At 35.0% G+C, this 21625-nt stretch overlaps 2 protein-coding genes and 1 non-coding gene across 14 annotated transcripts; 2 read left to right on the top strand and 1 right to left on the bottom strand.

The window, feature by feature from the left end:
* The first annotated feature begins 974 nt into the window (after window positions 1-974).
* LOC148877025 (glucan endo-1,3-beta-glucosidase 7-like) lies at window positions 975-5014 on the top strand. The gene is made up of 5 exons (XM_088983614.1): window positions 975-1133; window positions 1538-2202; window positions 2331-2654; window positions 4201-4501; window positions 4765-5014. The coding sequence occupies exons 1-5, from the start codon at window positions 1064-1066 to the stop codon at window positions 4800-4802; spliced, it is 1398 nt and encodes a 465-aa protein (XP_088839740.1). The 5' UTR covers window positions 975-1063; the 3' UTR covers window positions 4803-5014.
* An 8228-nt stretch (window positions 5015-13242) lies between these two features.
* On the top strand, window positions 13243-20235 carry LOC148877024 (protein LIKE COV 1-like). Of its 12 annotated transcripts, none has more exons than XM_088980412.1 (7): window positions 13309-13501; window positions 14400-14452; window positions 14766-14875; window positions 17844-18011; window positions 18221-18445; window positions 19890-19940; window positions 20060-20235. In XM_088980412.1, the coding sequence occupies exons 1-7, from the start codon at window positions 13349-13351 to the stop codon at window positions 20089-20091; spliced, it is 792 nt and encodes a 263-aa protein (XP_088836538.1). In that variant the 5' UTR covers window positions 13309-13348; the 3' UTR covers window positions 20092-20235. The 12 variants fall into 12 exon arrangements, with proteins under 12 accessions (XP_088836506.1, XP_088836525.1, XP_088836538.1 ...); XM_088980374.1 differs by having other exon boundaries at window positions 13328-13565; window positions 18226-18445; XM_088980390.1 differs by having other exon boundaries at window positions 13329-13501; window positions 17883-18011; window positions 18226-18445.
* A 625-nt stretch (window positions 20236-20860) lies between these two features.
* Window positions 20861-20932, bottom strand: TRNAE-UUC (transfer RNA glutamic acid (anticodon UUC)). Its single transcript has one exon. It is a non-coding gene; the product is annotated as a tRNA-Glu (tRNA).
* Window positions 20933-21625: the final 693 nt, after the last annotated feature.

Genomic DNA, 21625 nt, shown 5'->3' with positions numbered 1-21625 from the left:
TTAGGAACTATATGGGCTGAGAACAATAGGAGACAGTTCTGTAAAAGAAGTAAAGAGGTGGATGAGTTAATTAATTTGGTTGTTGGTAAGCTTGTGTCTTGGGTTTCTAGTGTCAATGAATTCAAGCATCAAAGTGCTCCTCTGCGTCTGAACTCCAAGAGTTTGTGGGAGTTGTAAGTTGTTCTGTGCTACGCATTTTGACGGGCATTTTAACAGATTCCTTCGATTATGTGCTGATGATCTTTCAGTCGTGCTGTTGCTGCGGCTAATGACACTCCTTCGTACTTCGTTCTTCGTGGGTTTGTCATTCTTCCAGGTTCGTTCCTCTTCAATCATTCAGATAGTAAAAAATTGAAACCGAGATAAAAGAAGAGAGGGCGAAGAGTATAATATATAGGTAGGGGTATTTTAGTAAAAATGGGTGTATATTAACTCGTAAAAGAGTAAAATAAGTATTTTAAAAAAAAAATATCATCTGTTTAACGTTTTTCGTCTTGATTATTGACAGAAGGGAGGCATTTATTGATTTTTTCGAAAATAAAGGGAAGGCTTTTGTTAAAATGAAAATATAGAAAAAAATTTTATGCTTGTCAGAAACTTCAGTAGAGGTTTTTGTACTTTACCCGAATTTAATTTATCTCCAATTGTCCGTCGTTAGCGTGTTCGAGTTTCATTGGGTTCGCAAGGGTTGCTGCGACTGTGGTTGCAGCAGCATATGTAAACTCCGTTGGAAGGCCGTGGTGTGGAAATGTTTTTTACTTCTTTCGCCTCCTGGAATTTCTAGTTAGTGATAACTAAGAACTCCTCAGTTGTTCGAGAAGTTTTCTTTGTAATTCCCTTCTTACCTCTTTAGCGAACCCTGGTCCGGTGGTCCCACAGAAACCGCTCAGTGGAAGTTACTTCTCGACTACGTGTATGCCCCTCTAATTTTGCACGTCTATTCGTTACTTCACCATCGGTTCCTCTTCTCTGTCTTTGCTCTCTACTATATATAATCTCTCTCCGTTGCTTGTTTAAGTAAAACGCAGCTCTTTAGACATCTTTCGCTTTCTCCTTCCCTGCCATGGCGAAGCTTCTCCAGAACGAGGCCTTCTTCGTTCTCTCCATCCTCTTACAGGCTCTTCAAATAGCAAGTAAGTGATGGACGACTCCCGAAGCTCAAGTTTCAACTGAAATTCCCTTTTTCAATGAAACTTGGAACTTGAGGCGGAGTTTTTTCATGGATTTGTACATTTCTGGTTCTGAAGTTTCACTAGTACTTTGTTCTTTGTCGAATTATAATTCTTTATTTTTAATGTTATTTTCTTGGGTAACTTGTTGCCAGACCGAGAAATTACTGAGATCTCAGGATTTTGAACAGTCTAACTCCGATTCAGACTCACCAGAGTCGCCGCGACCCGGATTCGGGCTCGCGAGAGATGCCACCTTTAAGCCAGCTGACTGGCTATTGAGTACTGACCATGATAAACGAGTCATCCAACTTGAACGAAAAATCAAGTTGGAATCTTTGCGCTGAAACAACCTCCTGCTTGTGCAGACTCCCAGTCATTTATCGGCGTGAATTATGGGCAAGTCGCCGACAACCTCCCCCCACCTGCGGCGACAGCAAAACTGCTCCAGTCCACCTCGATCGGAAAAGTCAGGCTGTACGGCGCCGACCCAGCTATCATCAAAGCCCTGGCCAACACCGGAATCGGCATCGCCATTGGCGCAGCGAACGGCGACATACCCCCGTTGGCCTCCGACCCCAACTTCGCGAAGCAATGGATCGGCTCCAACGTCCTCCCCTACTACCCTGCCAGCAACATCATCGTGATCAACGTCGGCAACGAGGTAATGACGTCCGGAGATCAGAATCTGATATCGAAGCTATTGCCGGCGATGAAAAACATGCAGAATGCTCTCGAAGCAGCAACTCTAGGCGGCAAGGTCAAGGTATCGACCGTTCATTCCATGGCGGTGCTCAGACAGTCGGAGCCACCGTCTTCCGGAATGTTCCATCCCCAGTACGTCGATACGCTGAAATCCATGTTAGGGTTTCTGAAGGACACGGGTTCGCCTTTCACCATCAACCCATATCCATTCTTCGCGTATCAGAGCGATCCGAGACCAGAAACTCTGGCCTTCTGTCTTTTCCAGCCAAACGCGGGGCGATTCGACTCAGGGACGAACATCCAGTACATGAATATGTTCGACGCCCAGGTGGGTGCCAAATGAGCTCAAATATGGGCTGGGCTCCGGAAATTGAAGTGGGCCAAGCCCAAGCATATGCAATGGGTCTTAATGGGCTGGCCGAACTCTTCTATTGACAAAGGAAACGGTTTGTGCAGGTTGATGGCGTCCGATCTGCATTGGTCAGGCTGGGATTCGAGGTAGAAATCGCGGTGGCGGAGACAGGGTGGCCGTACAAAGGAGACAGCAACGAGGTGGGTCCCAGCATGGAGAACGCAAAGGCTTACAATGGTAATTTGATCAATCACCTGAGGTCTATGGTGGGAACTCCACTGATGCCGGGAAAGTCCATTGATACTTACCTGTTTGCGCTGTACGATGAGGATTTGAAGCCCGGGCCGGGTTCGGAGCGGGCTTTCGGCCTTTTCAAACCCGATCTCACCATGACTTATGATGTGGGTCTCTCCAAGAGCAACCAGCAGGTTAGGTTATTATTATTTTTTCTTTCTACTTCATAACCTTTCCTTTTCTTCTGTGAATGAATTGATGATAGCTAAAGTTGCTTTATCTAAGGCCTATCCTTCTTTCCAAGAACTGTTTTCAAACAAACAAAATAAAGGGATAAAAAAGGAAAAGAAGAAAGATACCAGTGGAAACGTTTTGGCCATCTGTTTTTGGGTTGATGCATAATTTAACCGACCAGTTTTAACTGATGGCCTATTTCAATTTTAAAATTTAAAAAAAAATTATAAAAATAATCAAAATAAAAAATGGCTAAAACCATTGAATGAGTCAAATGGGCCAATGGTTCTACTGTTTGGGTCAGCGGATAATTGACTAAGTCAACAGTTTTTGGCCAAGGTTCTTGAGACCGGCATTAGTCAGGGCAAATTCATGCCCACACCATTCTAACAGCCTTTTCCAACCTTATATTGGGAATATCTTCCCATGAAATATAGCATATTAGTATGGAGATATTCTGAATGCAAGGATGTAAAAGCTGCCCGAACATAATTTGCCCTGACTAAATACGAACTCAAGATTTCTGAACAGTCTGACCATTCGGATCAACGGAAATTCGAAAACACTGTTTGAGTGGTGGCCGTTTTTTCTTAGGGTGACGGCGGGTTTGGATCCCAAACCCCCGATATAACAAGCTAGAGACCTTATCAAGTTACAGAACCACTTGGACCTATAAATGGGGGCCCATTATTCTCAAAACTTCTACATATAATTCATTTTAGGTCTACTTCAAAGTTTAAACTTTGAAGGCTGATCAGGGCACATCTCAATGTTTGATAAATGTAGTCCATCCCTTTTGAAAAGACAAAGGTAACCCTATCAAACTACACAGCATAGGCCATAGGGGTGCTCATCTTTTCTTTAGGGAAAAAAAAAGCACTTTTGGCTTACTTACTAGGGTGTTCCCCCTTTCTAAAGAGAAGAATGAGGCGTTTGCTCCAATCACAACTTTTGCACCATTGTCTAAAGTTTTTTTAAGCAAAAGAGCAAACCTTTTTTATCCACCATCCAAAATGAGTACAATAATGTGTTGGTAATTGGTTCCAAACGACTACATAATTGCAATGATCAATCTTTCTGAACCGCCTTTCGAATACTTCAATCATTTTTAAGCCATTTTTTTCGTGGGTCTTCACTCTCTACTTTCTCCAACATGTGATAGCTTCATTCTAAACACTTAAACCACAAACACTATTTTAATTTTCATCATCATCTTTTTAAACTTTCTAATGAGCAAAGTTTCCTTGGATTTGACATTTACTTTAATTCTACACTAACTGCAATTAATTAAGAGTGCACAAGGCATTGGCAATGTTAGGGAGTGCTCATTGTTTAAATAAGTGCTTTTTGGAGAAGAGCTGTGCTTTTTGGAGAAGAGCTGTTTGAATGTTGGTTTCTAACTTCGTATAGGAATAGGATGGTATAGCTGTTCTTAATTTTTCTTATATCTAACATGGATTTTAATTCATTTGTTATGTTGCTCCAAAAAAAAAAAAAAAACTCCAGACTCCAGCAACTCCAACTCCAACTCCAACAACCCCTGTAAATCCATCTCCACAATCAAAGATGACAGTATGGTGTGTGCCCAAAGATGGCATTTCCGAAGCCCAACTGCAGGCAAATCTTGACTATGCTTGTGGCCAAGGCATCGACTGCAGTCCGCTCCAACCGGGTGGCGCTTGTTATGAACCCAACACCGTGGCTTCCCATGCTGCTTTTGCCATGAATCTCTTCTACCAAAAGTCTGCACGCAATCCTTTGAACTGTGATTTTTCACACACCGCAACACTTACATCCAATAATCCCAGTAAGAACGCCTCTCTCTCTCTCTCTCTCTCTCTCTCGTTCAGATCTGCGCCCCACAACGTCCCACAGCACATCCCCGTCGTGTATTGGGAACATCTCCTGATGATGACATCACCATTTTTGATACATCATGGAAGATGTTCCCAGTACACGGCACGAATGTGCTGTGGGACGTTGTAAGGGGCAGATGTGAACTCGAACATTCATCTTCTTGCAGCATATTCATGTCTTTATTGATCATACATATTTTACTTGTTTTCTTAGGTTATAATTCTTGCATCTACCTTGGTGGGAGTAGCTGAATAGTAGAGGAGCTTTTTCTTGGATTGTTAAAAGCTAAAAGAAGAGGAATACCTCTAATGTGGTCGTGTATATCATATATATACCCTCCTGTAAAATTGATGGAAGATCTCTCTCTAGCTATATGTATCAAGGACTGTGTTTTATTTGTATTTGTAGCAGTGTTTATGTATGTTATATGTGAGAAGTGAGAGGGCTCTTCATATTGTCCAAATTTCAATCAATCTCACTCGTAGTCGTAGGTTGAATGTGACGTAAGTATGCAGTGAATTCGGAGTTGCAAATGACCACACATACAAGTATGCATGGGTGATATTCTTAAGAGTAAGGTTCAAAATTTCGTTAGAAAGTGGACATATGATATTGTATCCTATAAATAGAGGGTGTATGGGGGTTTTGACTAGTTCAGGAAATGAAGAGTCTTAAATCAATCTTTCTGAATCGGTTTTGAAAAAAATAAAAATAAATAAAAAACATTATTAATATTGCCTAATATGCCCCTATCGGTGTATTAAACATATTGATATTTAGAATCTTGGACCTCTTATAAAATTTTGAAAACAAAAAATTAAAAAAATAATTTTTTTTTTTTAAATTTACCCTTTATAATTTAACAAATTGACCAACTTTACTCATACAGTTTATATATTATCTTAAAAATATTCTTACTATTTCTAACAATTAACATTATCATTACATGTTAATAGAAAGAAACGCAATATCAAATTTATCTTCTATTATTTCTCGGATTTTCAAAATAAACCATGGCCACGAATACAGTTCGCTTTTCAAATTGTCGCCGAGCGCGAAATAGCAACCTGAAAGGCAATCGAACGTGATGAAAAGCACGTCAGACGCATTTACATTACCCTTTAAAAAAGTGATACAACTAGGCTTTCTTTTTACACATGATTTGACTAGTTGCTTCAATCCCTTCTTGTGGAGCTTCGGTCTCATAGTGATGGAGACAGTGAAAGGACAGACAGGAATTGGAAGGAGAAAGGGTTCTTGCCACCGTTGTACATTCTGCTATTGTTGAAGACAATGAACAGTTCACATAAAGGGTATTTAAGAATTTAAAAAACGTCAGTCACGTAATGTCACATATAAACTGAGTTTGATAGAAAGTTAACAATAAGAGAAGTTTTAGACAATTCTCAGAAATAAGGGTATTTTAAGATAATATGTAAATAATAAGGGTGAATTAATCAATTAACTAAACTATAAGGGTGGTTTAAGAAATTTGCCCAAAAATTTAATGTATTTCAAAACCATTGATACATGTGTGTCTTGGTGTATCAATACTTTGAACCATGGTCAAGAGAAAGATTTTACTCTATTGGTGGTTGGGTTCAACTCCACTCCACCCTAAGTGGGATTCTCTTCAAAAACCAAAAAACTAAATCAAACAAATGAAACCAAATTGAAAAATCTAGTTAATAGAACTAATTGGTTGGATTTTGGTTTGATATTAAAAAAAAAAAAAATCAAAGGTATTGGTTTGGTTTTGATAAACCAATGTGAAACAATGGTTAATCAAATTGACTGGTGTGTGCGTGTGTGTATATATATTACTAATGATTTAGTTCAAGACAATACAAGAACCGAAGGGACTGGTTTAGTTTAAAAAATATGCCCACTACTCGACTAGCCAAACTGTGAATGTCCCTTCCCTAGGGCAATTGCATGGAGCCATGGACAATTGCATCCTTTAATGAACTGAGTTTGGATTTCCTCCTCACAAAATTGGTCCTCACAAAGCTACACCCATCTCCCACATTTTTATTCATGGGAGACGTTCCCAAATCCCAATGCATGGTTGGATGTGGTGTGAGGTTGGCTTGAGAAGTGTTCTATAAGGTGGGTGTTTATGAGTCAATTAGGTTTGGTTGCAGGTTGTTTCGCCAACCAAACCAACTTGATTGGATTGAGAAATTGGCCATCCAAAACCAATTGACCATTAGTAAAAATCGGTCAGCTCAGGCCGTATCAGTTCGGGTATATTTGTCAATTTGGTCAATGAGTTTGAAAGACAGTCCAAAACTAATTTGTTAAACTAGGAAACATGGTTTGATTGGATAAAAAATTAATTAATAATTGCAATGATATTATTAAAAATATATAATATTTCAAACTAGATCCATTTTTTTTAGGAATCCACTTTCCCATATTAAAAAAAAAAATAGGGCAAATTTCTTAAAGTACCCCTATGGTTTAAGAAATAGACTCTCTACGCTTACTGTTTGCCTATTGTCTTAAAGTACCCTTAAGTTTTGTGACAATTGACACATCGTCAAATACTAATGAAAAAAAATGAAATATCAAACTTGCCCTCCACTATTTCTCAAATTTTCAAAATAAAATCCAATAGATTAAAAATCCCATGTTTCCATTTTTTCCCAAATGCAAATACTAAAAAAAAGAAATAAAAAATTGAGCAAACAAAAAAAGGAAGATTAGAGAAGCAAAGCAAGAAATCTATAGAGTCAATACTAATGTACAGTAGCGTGATACATCACATCTTTGCTACTTGTTCATCAGACACACCTGATAGTGCATAATCTGGATGCTCTTAGCTAGAGGGTAGCTTGGACGTCAGTCTGCTCTGTTGGCCGATCGAACTGCTAGAAAGGAACGCTCAGAGGACCCGGGATGGCTTACCTGGTGTGGGTGCTCCGATGCTTAAGTTAGTAATTTGCATACAAGCTAAAAGCAAGTATGCTAAAGGCTAGTGATCAAATAATCATGCGTACCTTGTGAGGTTGAGGTTAGTGCCCTTATATAGGTGAGCTGCCATAGGTCTTACGAAACACCTCCGAGATCCCCAGCTTATACTACTAGGAATCTGGTCTGCACCAGGAGGTGGATTTCGTGTTAGCTGATAAAGCTCATCGAGTCCGTCCAATTCGAGTAGGATAAGGGTAAGGCTTACAGACGTGCAACATGATCTCGAAGAGCTCTGAGATAGTTGGCTTGCCGTGTCACCTCGACAGGTTGGGCCATCGCGAACTACTCGGACCTCGATCTGAGTCAAAGTGCTCAAAGTACCCAAGTTGACCTGTCTTGCTGAGGTGGCAAGAAATGCCGAGTCATCATCCAATCAGCAGGTCACTTCCATATGTCCGGGTGTCGATAGGTTAGGCCAAATTACCCCTCATCAGCACTAGACATTGTCTCTATCGAAACCAATCCGCCTCTTTGCTACTTGTTCATCATTAGTCAAAGCTCCCTCTTCTCAAACTCAAACATAGATATTAGATTCATTATCCGTCTTCTTTCTAAAACAAAATATGCATGTATCCCCTATCTATAGTTATTTGACACTAACATAAATTAGTAATGATAAATCGGTAACTAACTTACTAACTAAAACTGAATCGGGTCAATCAGTCAATAGCCATATCTTAGTTCACTCTTATTATATTATATATGGAATCCTTCAATCCTCCTCAATGAGGTCACTAGTGCCCTTGATGCTGAATCTGAAAGGAGTGTGCAAGAAGTGCTTGATCATTTGATGGTTAGGCGAACAAGTATTGTGGTGGCCCATTGGCTCTCCACCATTTCTTCACCATGAGATTTTGGTAGGCGTTGTGGATTTCAAAGGAGGCGTCCCTATGGATCCCGAGAACGGAATGGTGACGGCAACCTGTCGGATCCTCCTTCCCTCTCCATAACTACGGCTAAGGCGAAATAAAATCTAGAGATGATTCTCATCTAATAAATCTGTACCTGGAGCAATGGGTTTTATTGCCAATAAGGGGGCATTCTTTTTTCGGATTTTGAGAGGGGGGAAAGTTGGTCAATGGGATTTTGGTTCTGATTGACCAAGAATCCCATGTTCTTTTTTTAGATTTATGTGGGGACCAGGGAAAGTTTATTTTCTTGGGTCTCATCTCCGAGGTGGGTAAATAACTTTCCCACGTAGGGGGAAGTTGCCAACACTTGAATGGGACAAAAATGCCCCTTTTAATAATGGACTTTATGGCTAAAATAGTCATTGCCTTATTTACATGAGAAATAAAAGAACATGGGTAAATGCACTTACCCAGGCAAGTGTTTCCCAAGAAAAATTTACCCAGGTAATTGCATTTACTTGGGTAAGTAACTTACCAAAAAGTGAACGGGAGGCCTAAATCTCTACCCCATAGACCCGCACAACTATATGAGAGCACCGCTATGGATTTTGCATCGTTGTAATGCATCGCTTTTCCCTTAGAAATACATGCCTACGTTGAGATTTTTTGAGAAAATTGGGAATTTGGGATCAAAAAGCTCCTTTGAGAAGATGGCGAGAAAGGGTACTTCAGGAAAGTTAAGTGCAAGGGAGGTTTTAGACAATGGTCAAAAAACTTAAGGGTACTTTAAGACAACATGTAAACAATAAGGATAGAGGTAGTCAATTTCCTAAACTATAGTACTTTAAGAAATTTGCCTAAAAAATTAAATTTAATAATCGAATCGTGTCAGTTTTGTTTGATTTACACATAACCAAACTGAAAACCAACCCGACCATTATCATAATGCATGAACTGGGATTGATAAAAAATAATTAAAAACCAACTAATTTGAATCAAATTGGGTTGAATTGGTGGGTTTGATCGTTCTTATGAACAACCCTAGTGTGGGGGAGTGAATCTAGAATCTAGATTAAGGAATAAGGATAGCCTGTCCTATACCCATAAGCCATTACTCGGTGATAGCAGGATTTGAACCCAAGCCTTCGCTACAACCAGAAGTATGCAGAGAACTTACCCTAGTGATTAGTTGGCATTTAATGCTACATGAATTATGAATAGTCGATCAATTGATTTCGGTTACATGTCCCACAGTCCTAGTGTCCCCCACTGCATGAGTTTGTTACTCCCAGACTCCTCGAAATCAAAGAGAACAAAGAAAAAAATAGGGAAAATTTTAAAGGAAGGTTTTCAGGCCAGTCTCCCCTAGTCAAACACGCGGCCCTCCTCCATTCAGACACCTATCCTTCCAATGTTTTAAACACAATAGACACATGTCAAATTCTGACTAGTGGTAGTTCAAGAACAAAGCCCACTAACATGTAGAGTGGAGCCCACCACCATGCAGAGTCATAAGAAGTGGGAAGCTCCCACTCTCAATCCTTTCCTAAAAAACGGGGTTGGGTCAAAATAACTCCACTTGGCCTTTTAATATACTGATTAGGGCCGTTTCAGTATTTCATTAGTCAAATCGGGTTTAATGCATTTCAAATCAAACCAGTTTCATTAAATAGGTAGTTATTAATTCGACATGCTTATTAATTATTGTTAACTACTAAACTAATTAATTAATTCTAGCTATTATTTACCAATAATAATTACTATTAACTACTTCTAATTATTTAATTCCAACTATTAATTACTAATAATAATTATTGTTACTTACTAATTAATTATTGTTAACTACTTCTAATTAAGTAATTCCATGTATTAATTACTAATAATAATTACTCATTGATAATAATTTCTTATAATAATTATTGCTAATATTTAATTACTGATAATATTGCTCATTATTAATTTGAAATGATAATTAATAACAACTCTCATAATGGTAATTAATAATTCAGAAATAATCATTTTATGTTTGTATTAACTCATATTAATTATTTGAAAATAAATATTTTATGTTTATTATTTATATTATAATTATTATCAAAAATTATAATTCATACATTTATATGAAATAATTCATTATATTATTATAAGTAATTATAATTAATAATATTATGTTAATTAATAAAATTATATTATTAATATCAATAATTATAATTAATTATTACTAATACTAATCATTCCTGATAAAAATTAATTACTGGTTATAATTACTTACTAATAATTAATTCCTAATAATAATGATAATTATTACTTCAGAATGTTAATTAATAAGTATTTTAATAATGTTAATTATTAATTGGGATATAATCAATTTATATTTACAAGTGATTATAATTAATACTATTATTATTCTCCAATAAATATTTCATTTAGTGAAAGCTAAATTATAAAAATTTCAATTATTCAATATTGTTAAACTAAAATAATTAAAAAAAGGATTTATCATTTCATGAATTAACTAAAAATTGTAATTATAACAAATTAATTACTTAATAATAATAATAATAATAATAATAATAATAATAGTAATAAAAGTAGTAGTAGTAGTAGTAGTAGTAGTAGTAATAGTAGTAGTAGTAGTAGTAGTAGTAGTAGTAGTAGTTTAATATTACTGATTTAAAATCAATACACATAATAAGAATATATTATTAGTTAATAATAATAATAATATACTTATTGTTATTACTGATTTCATAATTATTAATTTATCAATAATACTGATTATTATTAAAAAAATGTTAATAGAAAAATTTAATTACTTAAAATTATTTTCTGAAATTACACATTTTAATTCGAGTAGATAATTAATTATTAATTTTAATTTCTTAAAATTATTATTTACTGAATAATTTTAATTACTCTTTGGTTAATGACCTTATTTTTGAATAATTGGTTTTTTATGCCCAATATTTTTTTTGCAAAAATTCAAATAATTTTTCATTTGCAACGCCTAACCATTTTATTTTTCTCTTGTTTAGTTTTTCAAAAGATAAAAATAAATTAATTATATTTACCTATTTTTATAAAATTATGTATTTATTAAGTTGTCGTCATTGATGATGACGATGATGACAAGTCAACTTTTTGAAAGAGAGGGGTACTAATAATAACTAATGACTTCTAATTAATTAATTCCAGCTATTAATTATTAATAATAATAACTTGCTGATAATAATTTCTTATAATAATTAATGCTAATACTTAATTACTGATAATATTGCTCATTATTAATTCGGAATGATAATTAATAACGACTTTCATAATGGTAATTAATAATTCAGAAATAATCATTTATATTTATATTAACTCATATTAATTATTTTGAAAATAAATATTTAATGTTAATTATTTATATTAGAATTATTATCAAAAAAAAATTCATACAGTTATATGAAATAATTAATTATATTATTTTTATTAGTAATTATAATTAATTAATAATAATAGTGATTTCTGATAAAAATTAATTACTAATTTTAATTACTTACTGATAATTAATTCCTTATTTATATTAATGATAATTAATAAGTATTTTAATAATGTTAATTATTAATTGGGATATAATTATTTTATATTTATATTAATTCATATTAATTATTTTATAAATATATAATTAGTGTTAATTATTTACATTATTATTATAAGTAATTATAATTAATGCTACTATTATAATTAATACTATTATTATAAAATCAATTTTTATTTCATTAATTAATCAATAAAATTAATTATAACAAATTATTTACTTAATATATAAAAATTAAGTGCATACATAATAAGAATATATTATTACTTAATTTAGTTTAAAGTTTACAATCGTTGTCAATAATCATTAATAGTTAGAATTACAATCATTATTAATAAAGAAAATACTTTATTAATTACAAACTTGATTTAACTTTTAGGAAGCAACCTAATTTAACTTTTAAAAAGAAATAACTCGAAATATATTTATTAGATAAATAGTAAATACCAAATAAAGTGGGTCATTGACAATTACAAAGATGCATGACCCATATTACTTTTTTTTAATTTAATTTTTTTAACTAAATTATAAACACATTTAGTTACCTAGTACTTAGTATGGGATCATTCATTAGCATATATATTAAAGGAAGGTCTTCAGTCTATAACTCCCCACCATTCAAACACGTGGCATTCTTATTTTTCTGGAATCCAGACATGTGGCATTTTTTTAGAAGTTGTTGTTAAAGCCCACAACTCACTATCACCATTCACACGTGGCATTTTTTTTTTTTAAATTGTGCTAAAGCCAACAACCTAGGCTATATCTCCCCACCATTTAGACATGTGGGTTTCTCATTTTTTTGAAAAGCTAGACATGTGTCATTTTTTGAGAAATTGTTGCTAAAACCCACAACCCACTACCCCTCATCCAGACACGTGGCATCTTATTAATTCAAGAAATGAGATTCAAAAAGTGGGTAGTTTCACTCCTAAACATTCTCAATAGACAGTTATTTATGAGCTTAATACATGTTTATCCATAATATATTAAATACAATTGGTGGGACCCATTAAAAGATTATCATAAACCCATGTTTGTTTTTAAATGATTTTTTTTTTCAAAAAGAAAATATTTTATTAATTATAAACTTGATTTAACTTTTAGGAATTTACCTAATTTAACTTTTAAAAATAAATAACTCAAAATAAATTTATTAAATAAATAATAAATACCAAATAAAGTGGATTATTGTTTACCAATAAGATCTCATTTAATATCTTAAATCAAATTAAAAAAACATATATTTTTAATAAAGATGCAACACCCGTATTAGTTTTTTTTTTTAATTTAATTTTTGATAACTAATAGTATACACATTTAGTTACCCCGTACTTAGTACGGGGGTCATTCTCTAATTTAAACATTACAAGGAATAATTAGGAGAATGGCAACGAGAGAAAGGGAGAGAGATCGAGAGCTTCTGATTCCCGTGACAGCAGGAAACGGTGCAGAAGATGGTGGTGGCCCCAACTTATCGTCTTCTTCGCCCTCCACTGTCACCTCTTCCTCCCACCACCACCACCTCCATACCAGAGAGGTTTTTCCATTTCTCCTGTCTTATTCTTAGTTTTCTTTTCAGCTTGGAGGAGATGTCTAATTACGTAATCCCCTGTTTGCTTGCCTTTTTCATAATGTTTTCGTCGAGCGATCTGTGTTATTGTTTTGAAAGATCCTGGCTCCAACAATGCCAGTGTTTTATATTCATCCAATTTTGATTGTGCCATAAGAGGGAAACAAACTAATAGTGGTGTTGTGTTTGAGCATTACTAGATTTGGTTTGCCTTTTCCTTGCGATGCTAATTGCATTATGAAGTCTATTTTTCCGGGTTCTACTAAGTAGGTTGATCTGCTTTCAAATGTTGGAAACCTGTATTTCTTCTTGGTTGATTGAATAATTGAAATAACTGATATCAAGATTGTAATTCCGTCATGGCAATTGCTTAAAATAATACAACGTTTTCATTTTATTATTTTTTTCCTTCTTGTTTCCTTGAAAACGACAATGACATGTTCATATTGAGAGTTGAGTGGAAAAATAAATATGTGCCCTGAAAAGAGTAAATTTAAAAAGTTGCACTGAACCCACTAAAATAACAAAGTGCATGAAACCCTCTAGCCTAATTGGTGATAATGGATTTCCAACACATGCTTCAATGTAGTGAAATGGTGTGAGCATGGTGGAATCCTTGGACGTTCAAAGAACTCACATCTCCCTTGCTAAAGCATGACTGACCCCATCTCCAAAAGGAACTAATCTTATTGAAAATATATCAATATCAATTGCTGAAATTTATCCATCTCTCTCCTTTGTCTGTGTGCATGTGTGATTTTGTTGTTACTAGATGTTCATGGAACCTAAATTATCAGAAAAGTTCTTGAACTCATAATTGTCTCAACAAATCTGACTGAATAGCTATTTTCTTTTACCTCTTTAGGCATTTTCTAAAGTCATTCGTAGCTGGGCTTCCAAAAAGTTTATGTCTGGATGGTAAGTTTTCTGTACCCTGATCATTTATGTTTTTTCCCTAATTCAGAGTTAACCATTTTTTGTCTTTATAAGTTTCACCTCAAAAGAAACTATCATTTGTTTTCTTCTTTGAACCAGAATGTTAAGTTCAATGTTCAAACATTTACCATATGTGTTTTTTTTCCTGTGGCTAGGTATGCATTGTTGTATATAGTTGGCATTCCTAATGCATATGCATGCATTTTTATAGCCTTAAGAATTCTATGATTAAGCATGTAATAAAATAGTATAAACCTTTGTAACCTTCTATAACACATTTGCCATTGCTTTGCAGTGTCATACTTCTTCCTCTAGCCATCACATTCTACATTACTTGGTGGTTCATTCATTTTGTGGACGGATTTTTCTCCCCAATCTATGCCCATCTGGGGATTGATGTATTTGGTAACTATGTTCCATCCTTCTACTTTTAGTACATCATTTTTTTAACAAAACTGTTTCTGAATCTGACTTTCAGATGTACAGAATCTATTGGTTCTTGCAAAAGAATCTATTTTACATACAATCTGGTAAAAACTGTTATAGATTAAAAAAGTAACAGAAAAACCCGGGATACAAAAATGAAATGTCAAAATGCACAAACATTTTAAAAAACCATACAACATTATCTGGGATTCTTGACCATATATAATAATAAGAAAGCTGGAGAAAACAAAGATAAACCCAAACCTAGCAAAACCAATCCAACTATTAGTGGTCTATGATGTTTTTTTTTTCTGTGATAATGTTTGGTCTATCATGTGTTACACAAGGTATCACTACTAATTAACTAGATGTTCAAAAACGCTTATGATTGCACCTAAGGTTGCAGGCTAAATGCTCAGATACAAGTAACAGTGACATCCAGGATACTATCTTCTAAAAGAAGAGGTTGTCACTTGGAACCTTCTGCACTTCAATAAAACACAGAGGGCTACTTCCTGAGATTCTTTATGAAAGGGTTTTACTTATATGTTGCTGCATGTTTTACTTCTAAATTTTGTTTCTAAGCCTCCATAATCAAAATTACAATAGCATTTTATTTGAAGGAGGTTTGAGTAGAATGCTAATGGGATAATTTTTTTCATGGCAATGGTAAGTAAGATTGCCATCTGAGTGTTAGTTATTGGATGTGTAAATAATAAAAAGGTTGTGTTTCCACAATAATAGGGTTATGACTTCATTTCATGAATCAGTATTGCATATTACTTGTTTCTTTATGGTAGAAATAATAACCTATTCCAATTCGTGCATAACTAATTTTAATTTATCATGCATGTATGAATCAAAAAGAAATTGTCTCATTAAATAGGAAAATGTAGAAAGGTATTGAAGCTAAGTGTTTTGATACGACTTGAATTAGCAGGCAAAGAAAAAAAATATTAATTTTAGGTAAAGGTTTAATTGGGTCAGATTTCGATCAGATCCATCCACAATTAAATCCCACCAATTGTTGAAAATTTAAATCTGAATCTGGTCATTGAATCTAGGCAACAAAGCGCCCTTGGAGGCTTGCCTTGCCTAATTGCCAAGCAGTTTTGTACACCTAAGCGGCTGGCGGTTAATCCAATTCCACTTTCTTGTTTTTAGGAAAACTAAAAGAGTTGAAAGAAAAAAAAAGTTAAATTACTTTTTAACTTATATATTTATATATGAAATATGAATTTATTTACTCTAACTTTCTTGTAATTGTTATACATAATGTTTAATTGGGCATGGATCTTAACTGGGTCGAATGGGATTAAGTCCATATCCAATCTAATTATTAAACTGATGAAGGTTCTAAAATCAGAATCAGATCCAATTACATAGAAAGATTTTCTGAATCCGAAATAATTGGATGTTAGGTTGGGTTTAGACTTGTTAACAGGCCGGGTCGAGCTTTGTTTCTGTATCAACAGAATACATCAGGCCCGAGCCCTAGCCTGGCCCGACCATAGGTTCTAGGTCTTGAGCCCGAGTCCGGCTAGAAATTTGAAAATAGACTTTTTTTTCTTTTTTTGTTCAATAAAAAAAGTGTTTTATTTATATCAAAAGCCTCAAAACTCAAAAGCAATAAAAGATCTCACTAATACTTGAAAAAAGAGGAGCAAAGAAAAAATATTGTATATATATTTTTTATTAAATAAAATATGTTTTCGATTATATAATATATATTATCAAGTTGGGCTCAGGTCAAAAAAGCCCGAGCCCGGCCCTAAAAGAGGTTGGGCCCAGTGTTTTAGTCCCAAGCTCACGGGCCTAAAATCATGTCCAAGCCCGACTTAGAACGGGTCATGATGAACAAGTCTAGTTGGGTTTCATACTTTCAAACCCCATTGACAGCTCTACTTTAGCTTTGGGTAGTTTGCAGGTTTCTTATAAACCATTGTATTAGATAGTTTAGATTATTATCATATACAGAAAGAGGGTGGAAAGTGTATACTACTACAGCTGTTCATGGGTTGGGTAAACCCAACAGAACAAAACCAAACTGACCCAATTATATAGAGTCTGGGTCTATATTGTGTGTCCTATAAGTGAACCAGTTTTGCGTTTTGATATTATGTATCAATTATAATTGGATTGGGATTGGTTTTGGTTGTTGCAAACGTATTATTGCCTAAATGTGTCAATTTAACAAATGAGTAGTTTATTGTCAAGTCAATTTAACAAATGAGTAGTTTATTGTCAAGTCAATTTAACAAATGAGTAGTTTATTGTCAAGTCAATTTAACAAATGAGTAGTTTATTGTCAAATTACTGGTTAAAACTATAGCTGTGAATTATGATGATAGTTCCAATCAATAATTGGGTTAGTTCTGGATCTTTTATCATAAACCCTATAGGGTCTAGTTGGGGACTTGTTCTGCACAGTTACATCGGTTCATGACTGAGCCTACCCTGACCCAACCCACCTATTGACAGCACTATATATACAAAGGTAGCTTTTGAGAACCATTTTTGGCTTTTATATTTAGATTACCTTTGTGAGACAGGTCTAGATTTGGAGATTTTGACGAGTTTCTTAAGATTAGAAGGGAATCTATCTTATGGAGAAGGGGGTTTCTATTTGACTCCTTTCTGATTTGTATCTCTTATTGTAATCTCCCCTTGGTCATTAGTGCATTTACCACTTCTCTTCACTTGTGAATATAGACAGTTCATCAAACCACACAATTCTCACGTTTCTGTGTTTAGTTATGTTCTATTATTGCTCTCAATTTCTTATTTCTATCAAATCCATAATCACCTTTACACACACTAATATTATCTGATCATTGCCTGGATTTTCATCTAAAATATATTGATAAAAGAAGTTCGAGTAGAATCTGATTAATTCATCTATTACTTGGTACGATAGAGGCCTATATGAACTAATATTAGCTTGCAGGTCTTGGTTTTGTCACCTCCATCACTTTCATCTTCTTAGTGGGTGTGTTCATGTCCTCATGGCTGGGAGCTTCTGTTCTTGGTTTGGGGGAATGGTTCATTAAAAAAATGCCACTTATAAGCTACATATATTCTGCCTCAAAACAAATAAGCGCAGCTATATCACCAGGTAATACATTTATTTGAACTTTGTAATCTAAGGTGCAATTTGATTACAGCTGAAGTGGTTGAATGACTTGTTGCTTTTAGTAAATAAGTTGTTAAGGAGGTTGTGAGTTCTTTAATGGCTGAAACTGAAACTAACTTGATTACTATACACTCAAACAGTCTGTAAGCTTCTGTAACTTTGAAGTCTTAAGCATATAGCTTTTTTGACAGATCAGAACTCTCATGCATTCAAGGAAGTGGCCATCATAAGGCATCCACGTATTGGGGAATATGCATTTGCATTCATCACATCGACAGTGATTCTACAGAGGAGTTCAGGCGAAGAGGAACTTTGCTGCGTTTTTGTACCCTCCAATCATCTCTATATTGGAGATATTTTCCTCATCAGTTCAAAGGATATAATGAGGCCAAATTTATCTGTTCGAGAAGGAATAGGTGAGTGTTCTGACAGATCAAAGTACATTGATCAAATCCATTTTCAGCATAAACATCATTTTGATTTTTGATATTTTTTTCATAAAATACAGAAATTGTTATTTCTGGAGGCATGTCAATACCTCAAATATTGACTACAGTGGATGCACAAACCATTCGGGCAGCTGCAAGAATTGGCAGAAGCCCAAAATTTGCAGTTCCACAAGTCTAATGGCTGTAAAGTTGTTTAGTTTATTTATTTCTATTCATTGAGAAAGCACAGGGGTATTGATCAATGAAATAGGTGTTACTTTTACTCCATTAATGAAGCAATTTCCAACAGTACTGTATTAACAAGAGTTGCAGTTTTACTGTTAGAGGAAAACTCAACACTAAGGCCTTGGATCGGGTGTTATTGGAGTAACTAGCAAGTTCACTTAGACAAACCTCACCCCCGGATTCTCCTTTTCAACTACTAGAGTGTAAATTGTGACTATGCTGAAGTTGTTTGGTTGCATGACTTATTTGGATGTCTACGTTTTGAAATTAACCTCCCATGTAGCTTTCGTCTATTCTTGCCATCATTTTCTGTATCTTTAGCTCAGTTTGTTTGCATTGCAATTTTCATTTGCAATATATAGTATAAATGCATGGGAGTGCAAATGGGCAGAGTGTAATTTCCGGTTTACTTTTGCTTCAGATTTGACTGTTTTGTAACTTATTTGTTTGTGAGAGGTAAAATCAGAAGAGAAATGTAGTCCCCACCTTATAGGAAGATAAAATGATAAATGTAGGAGGAGAGTTATTTGTTTGGGATGAGCTAGGAATGAGAGGGAATTGAGGTAGTAGGGAAGATGGATGCAAATTTTGAGATGCAAAAGTTGCGCTGCCAATGAATATAATTGAGACAAGAAAGTACAAGCTTTGAATCAAATAGGAGTGCAATTCGTAATTACAAACAAACATATGCAAAACCGACCAGGTGCAAAATTTATATTCGGTTCAGATTTGTACTACAGCAAAAGAAACCAGGGAAGGATAAGTATTTCTAGCTATTAAGTTTTACTCTTTTATAAGGTATATTTCATTATTATTTTGCCTCTAGACTACGAGAAATAGGGGTGTAAGATGACATCACGTTCAGCCATATATTGGGCATATCTCTTGTAGATAAATGTAAGGTTCAAAATATCGATACGCCCAATATATCAGTAGGGTGTATCGGGCGTTTCAATATTCGTTTTTTTTTTTACTTTTTTTTTTAAACTGGTTCAGGGGAGTCGGTCTAAGACCCCTCCATCCCCTGAACTGGCAGACCCCCGATACACCCACTGTAGGGGCGTATCAGAAGGGTCCCGGAACGATATGTATCGATTAATACAGGCTGATACATAACAATACTTTGAACATTGCATAAATGTTACATTCATTGAGAGATGTTCCTGATGTTCAACTGTATGTGCAGAGTTCCGGTGTGTGCAGAATTTTTTATTGCAGATAATCCCATCGCTTCAAGGTGATTATATCTATGAAACTACTTTTGTTAAGATGTGGTTTTAGCACTGCACTAAAACCACGAAATCAATGTCTTCGATATATTGTTTTGAACTGACTTTGACTTGGATAAAACGACAGACCATGTCACAGCAACAGTGTATCTACCTTAAAGCCATTGCCGAATATTGGTCCCAGCTATATCTATATGGAGTCTCAGAAGAATAAACTGAATAACTTTGGTATCTTTTCTTCTTGTAAAAGTGGTCGCTGTTAGATTCGAACCATCATATCAGCATGAGATTTTATCATTACAAGTGGTTTTGGTGCAAGTTATACGAAGCAAATTTCACTCATTACATGTAGAGACAGGATCTATTCCTCATAAACAGGCACCTCACAGGTGCATTCATTGTGCATTGGAAACATCTCCCGTGAATATTCACAATAAGTATGGAAGATATTCCCAATGCATGATAAGACGTGCGTGTAAGATACCAGTGAGGCATCAGAGAAGATCCCGTCTCTTACATGTAGTATCAATTTACATCTTTATCCTAAATTCACAATAATATATATATATGACAAAACTCTATCGACTTCTCATCTTTGCTCCTATAAAAAGTCCATAACTTTTATGTTGCAGTTATGGACTTAACTGCAGAAAATATTAGCATTCTTATAACTTAACTGCAGAAAATATTAGCATTCTTACATGATTTGTCAGTTTTCTGATTAGTGGAAGTATATGAATGATGACATGTGTGATGTGGCCAATCCAAACCGAGACCGTATATTAGACAAGACGGGATCTGCTCCTCACTTAATGTGCCTGTGCGGCGCGTGACGAGCATATCCTGTTCCCTATTAGACAAGGGGCCCTGAACTTTGGCCGATCAAAACTCAAGCAAGTCTAACCGCTCCACAGTAAAATAAAAGATCTTCCGTTGCCGGGAATCGAACCCGGGTCTCCTGGGTGAAAGCCAGGCATCCTAACCGCTGGACGACAACGGAGCCATGATGAGTTTTCTTCATAATTTTATTTATGATGTTAAGATCCACGAACCATTTTAAAAAATGTCCTAAACCCGACCCGGAGGCCGAACCGTTTTTGTCTCCAGGTCACGGGTCACCAGTTCGAACGGTTCAGACCGTTTTACGTCATCATATATATGTATGTATAAATATATATTTTATCTATAAATATGTTTTAGATATGTTATATGTATTTTTATATTTAATTTATATTTTAATTCACTTTTTATTTTAAAAAATATATTAAAAATTACAATTTAAGGCCAAAAATGGAATTTTTTTCTTGCGAAAATAGCAGGGCAAGGTGACTATGACACCTTGGGATGCATAGATCTCGAAAAGTTACAAAAAAAAATCACCCCAATCGAACATCAGAGTGCAAAGTTATGGCCTCCAAAAGTCTGCATACATTGAGTGTGCAACCCACAACCTGGTGACTGGGTCGAACGGGTCAACAGTTGAACCAGCCAAGTCAAACAGTTCTTGACCAAGTCAATGGCTTTTGACTGTTTGATGGGTCTTGACTGAATCAAACCCAAAATCTTGGCCGAGTGATGGTTCGACCAACGGCAGGTTAAAAACACTGATCTAAGCACCGACAACAGCCACAAAAGAAAATGTTTTCACCGCGTAATTATAATAATTTAGGGGTTCTTGCCGATAAGGGCAACT

This window comes from Nelumbo lutea, chromosome 1 (assembly GCF_056320005.1).
Source record: "Nelumbo lutea isolate HS-2025 chromosome 1, American lotus-T2T, whole genome shotgun sequence".
In the NCBI taxonomy this organism is placed as follows: domain Eukaryota; kingdom Viridiplantae; phylum Streptophyta; class Magnoliopsida; order Proteales; family Nelumbonaceae; genus Nelumbo; species Nelumbo lutea.
This window is presented reverse-complemented; position numbering and strand designations above follow the sequence as displayed.

Excerpts from the sequence above, each read along its gene's own strand:
- LOC148877025 (XM_088983614.1), top strand. The coding sequence starts at position 1,064 with ATGGCGAAGCTTCTCCAGAACGAGGCCTTCTTCGTTCTCTCCATCCTC. Across the intron at positions 2,655-4,200 it reads TCTCCAAGAGCAACCAGCAG|ACTCCAGCAACTCCAACTCC; the intron begins GTTAGGTTATTA and ends AAAAAACTCCAG. Across the intron at positions 4,502-4,764 it reads ACTTACATCCAATAATCCCA|GTTATAATTCTTGCATCTAC; the intron begins GTAAGAACGCCT and ends TTGTTTTCTTAG.
- LOC148877024 (XM_088980364.1), top strand. The coding sequence starts at position 13,349 with ATGGCAACGAGAGAAAGGGAGAGAGATCGAGAGCTTCTGATTCCCGTG. Across the intron at positions 13,502-14,399 it reads ACCACCTCCATACCAGAGAG|GCATTTTCTAAAGTCATTCG; the intron begins GTTTTTCCATTT and ends TTACCTCTTTAG. Across the intron at positions 19,941-20,059 it reads GATAATCCCATCGCTTCAAG|ACCATGTCACAGCAACAGTG; the intron begins GTGATTATATCT and ends ATAAAACGACAG.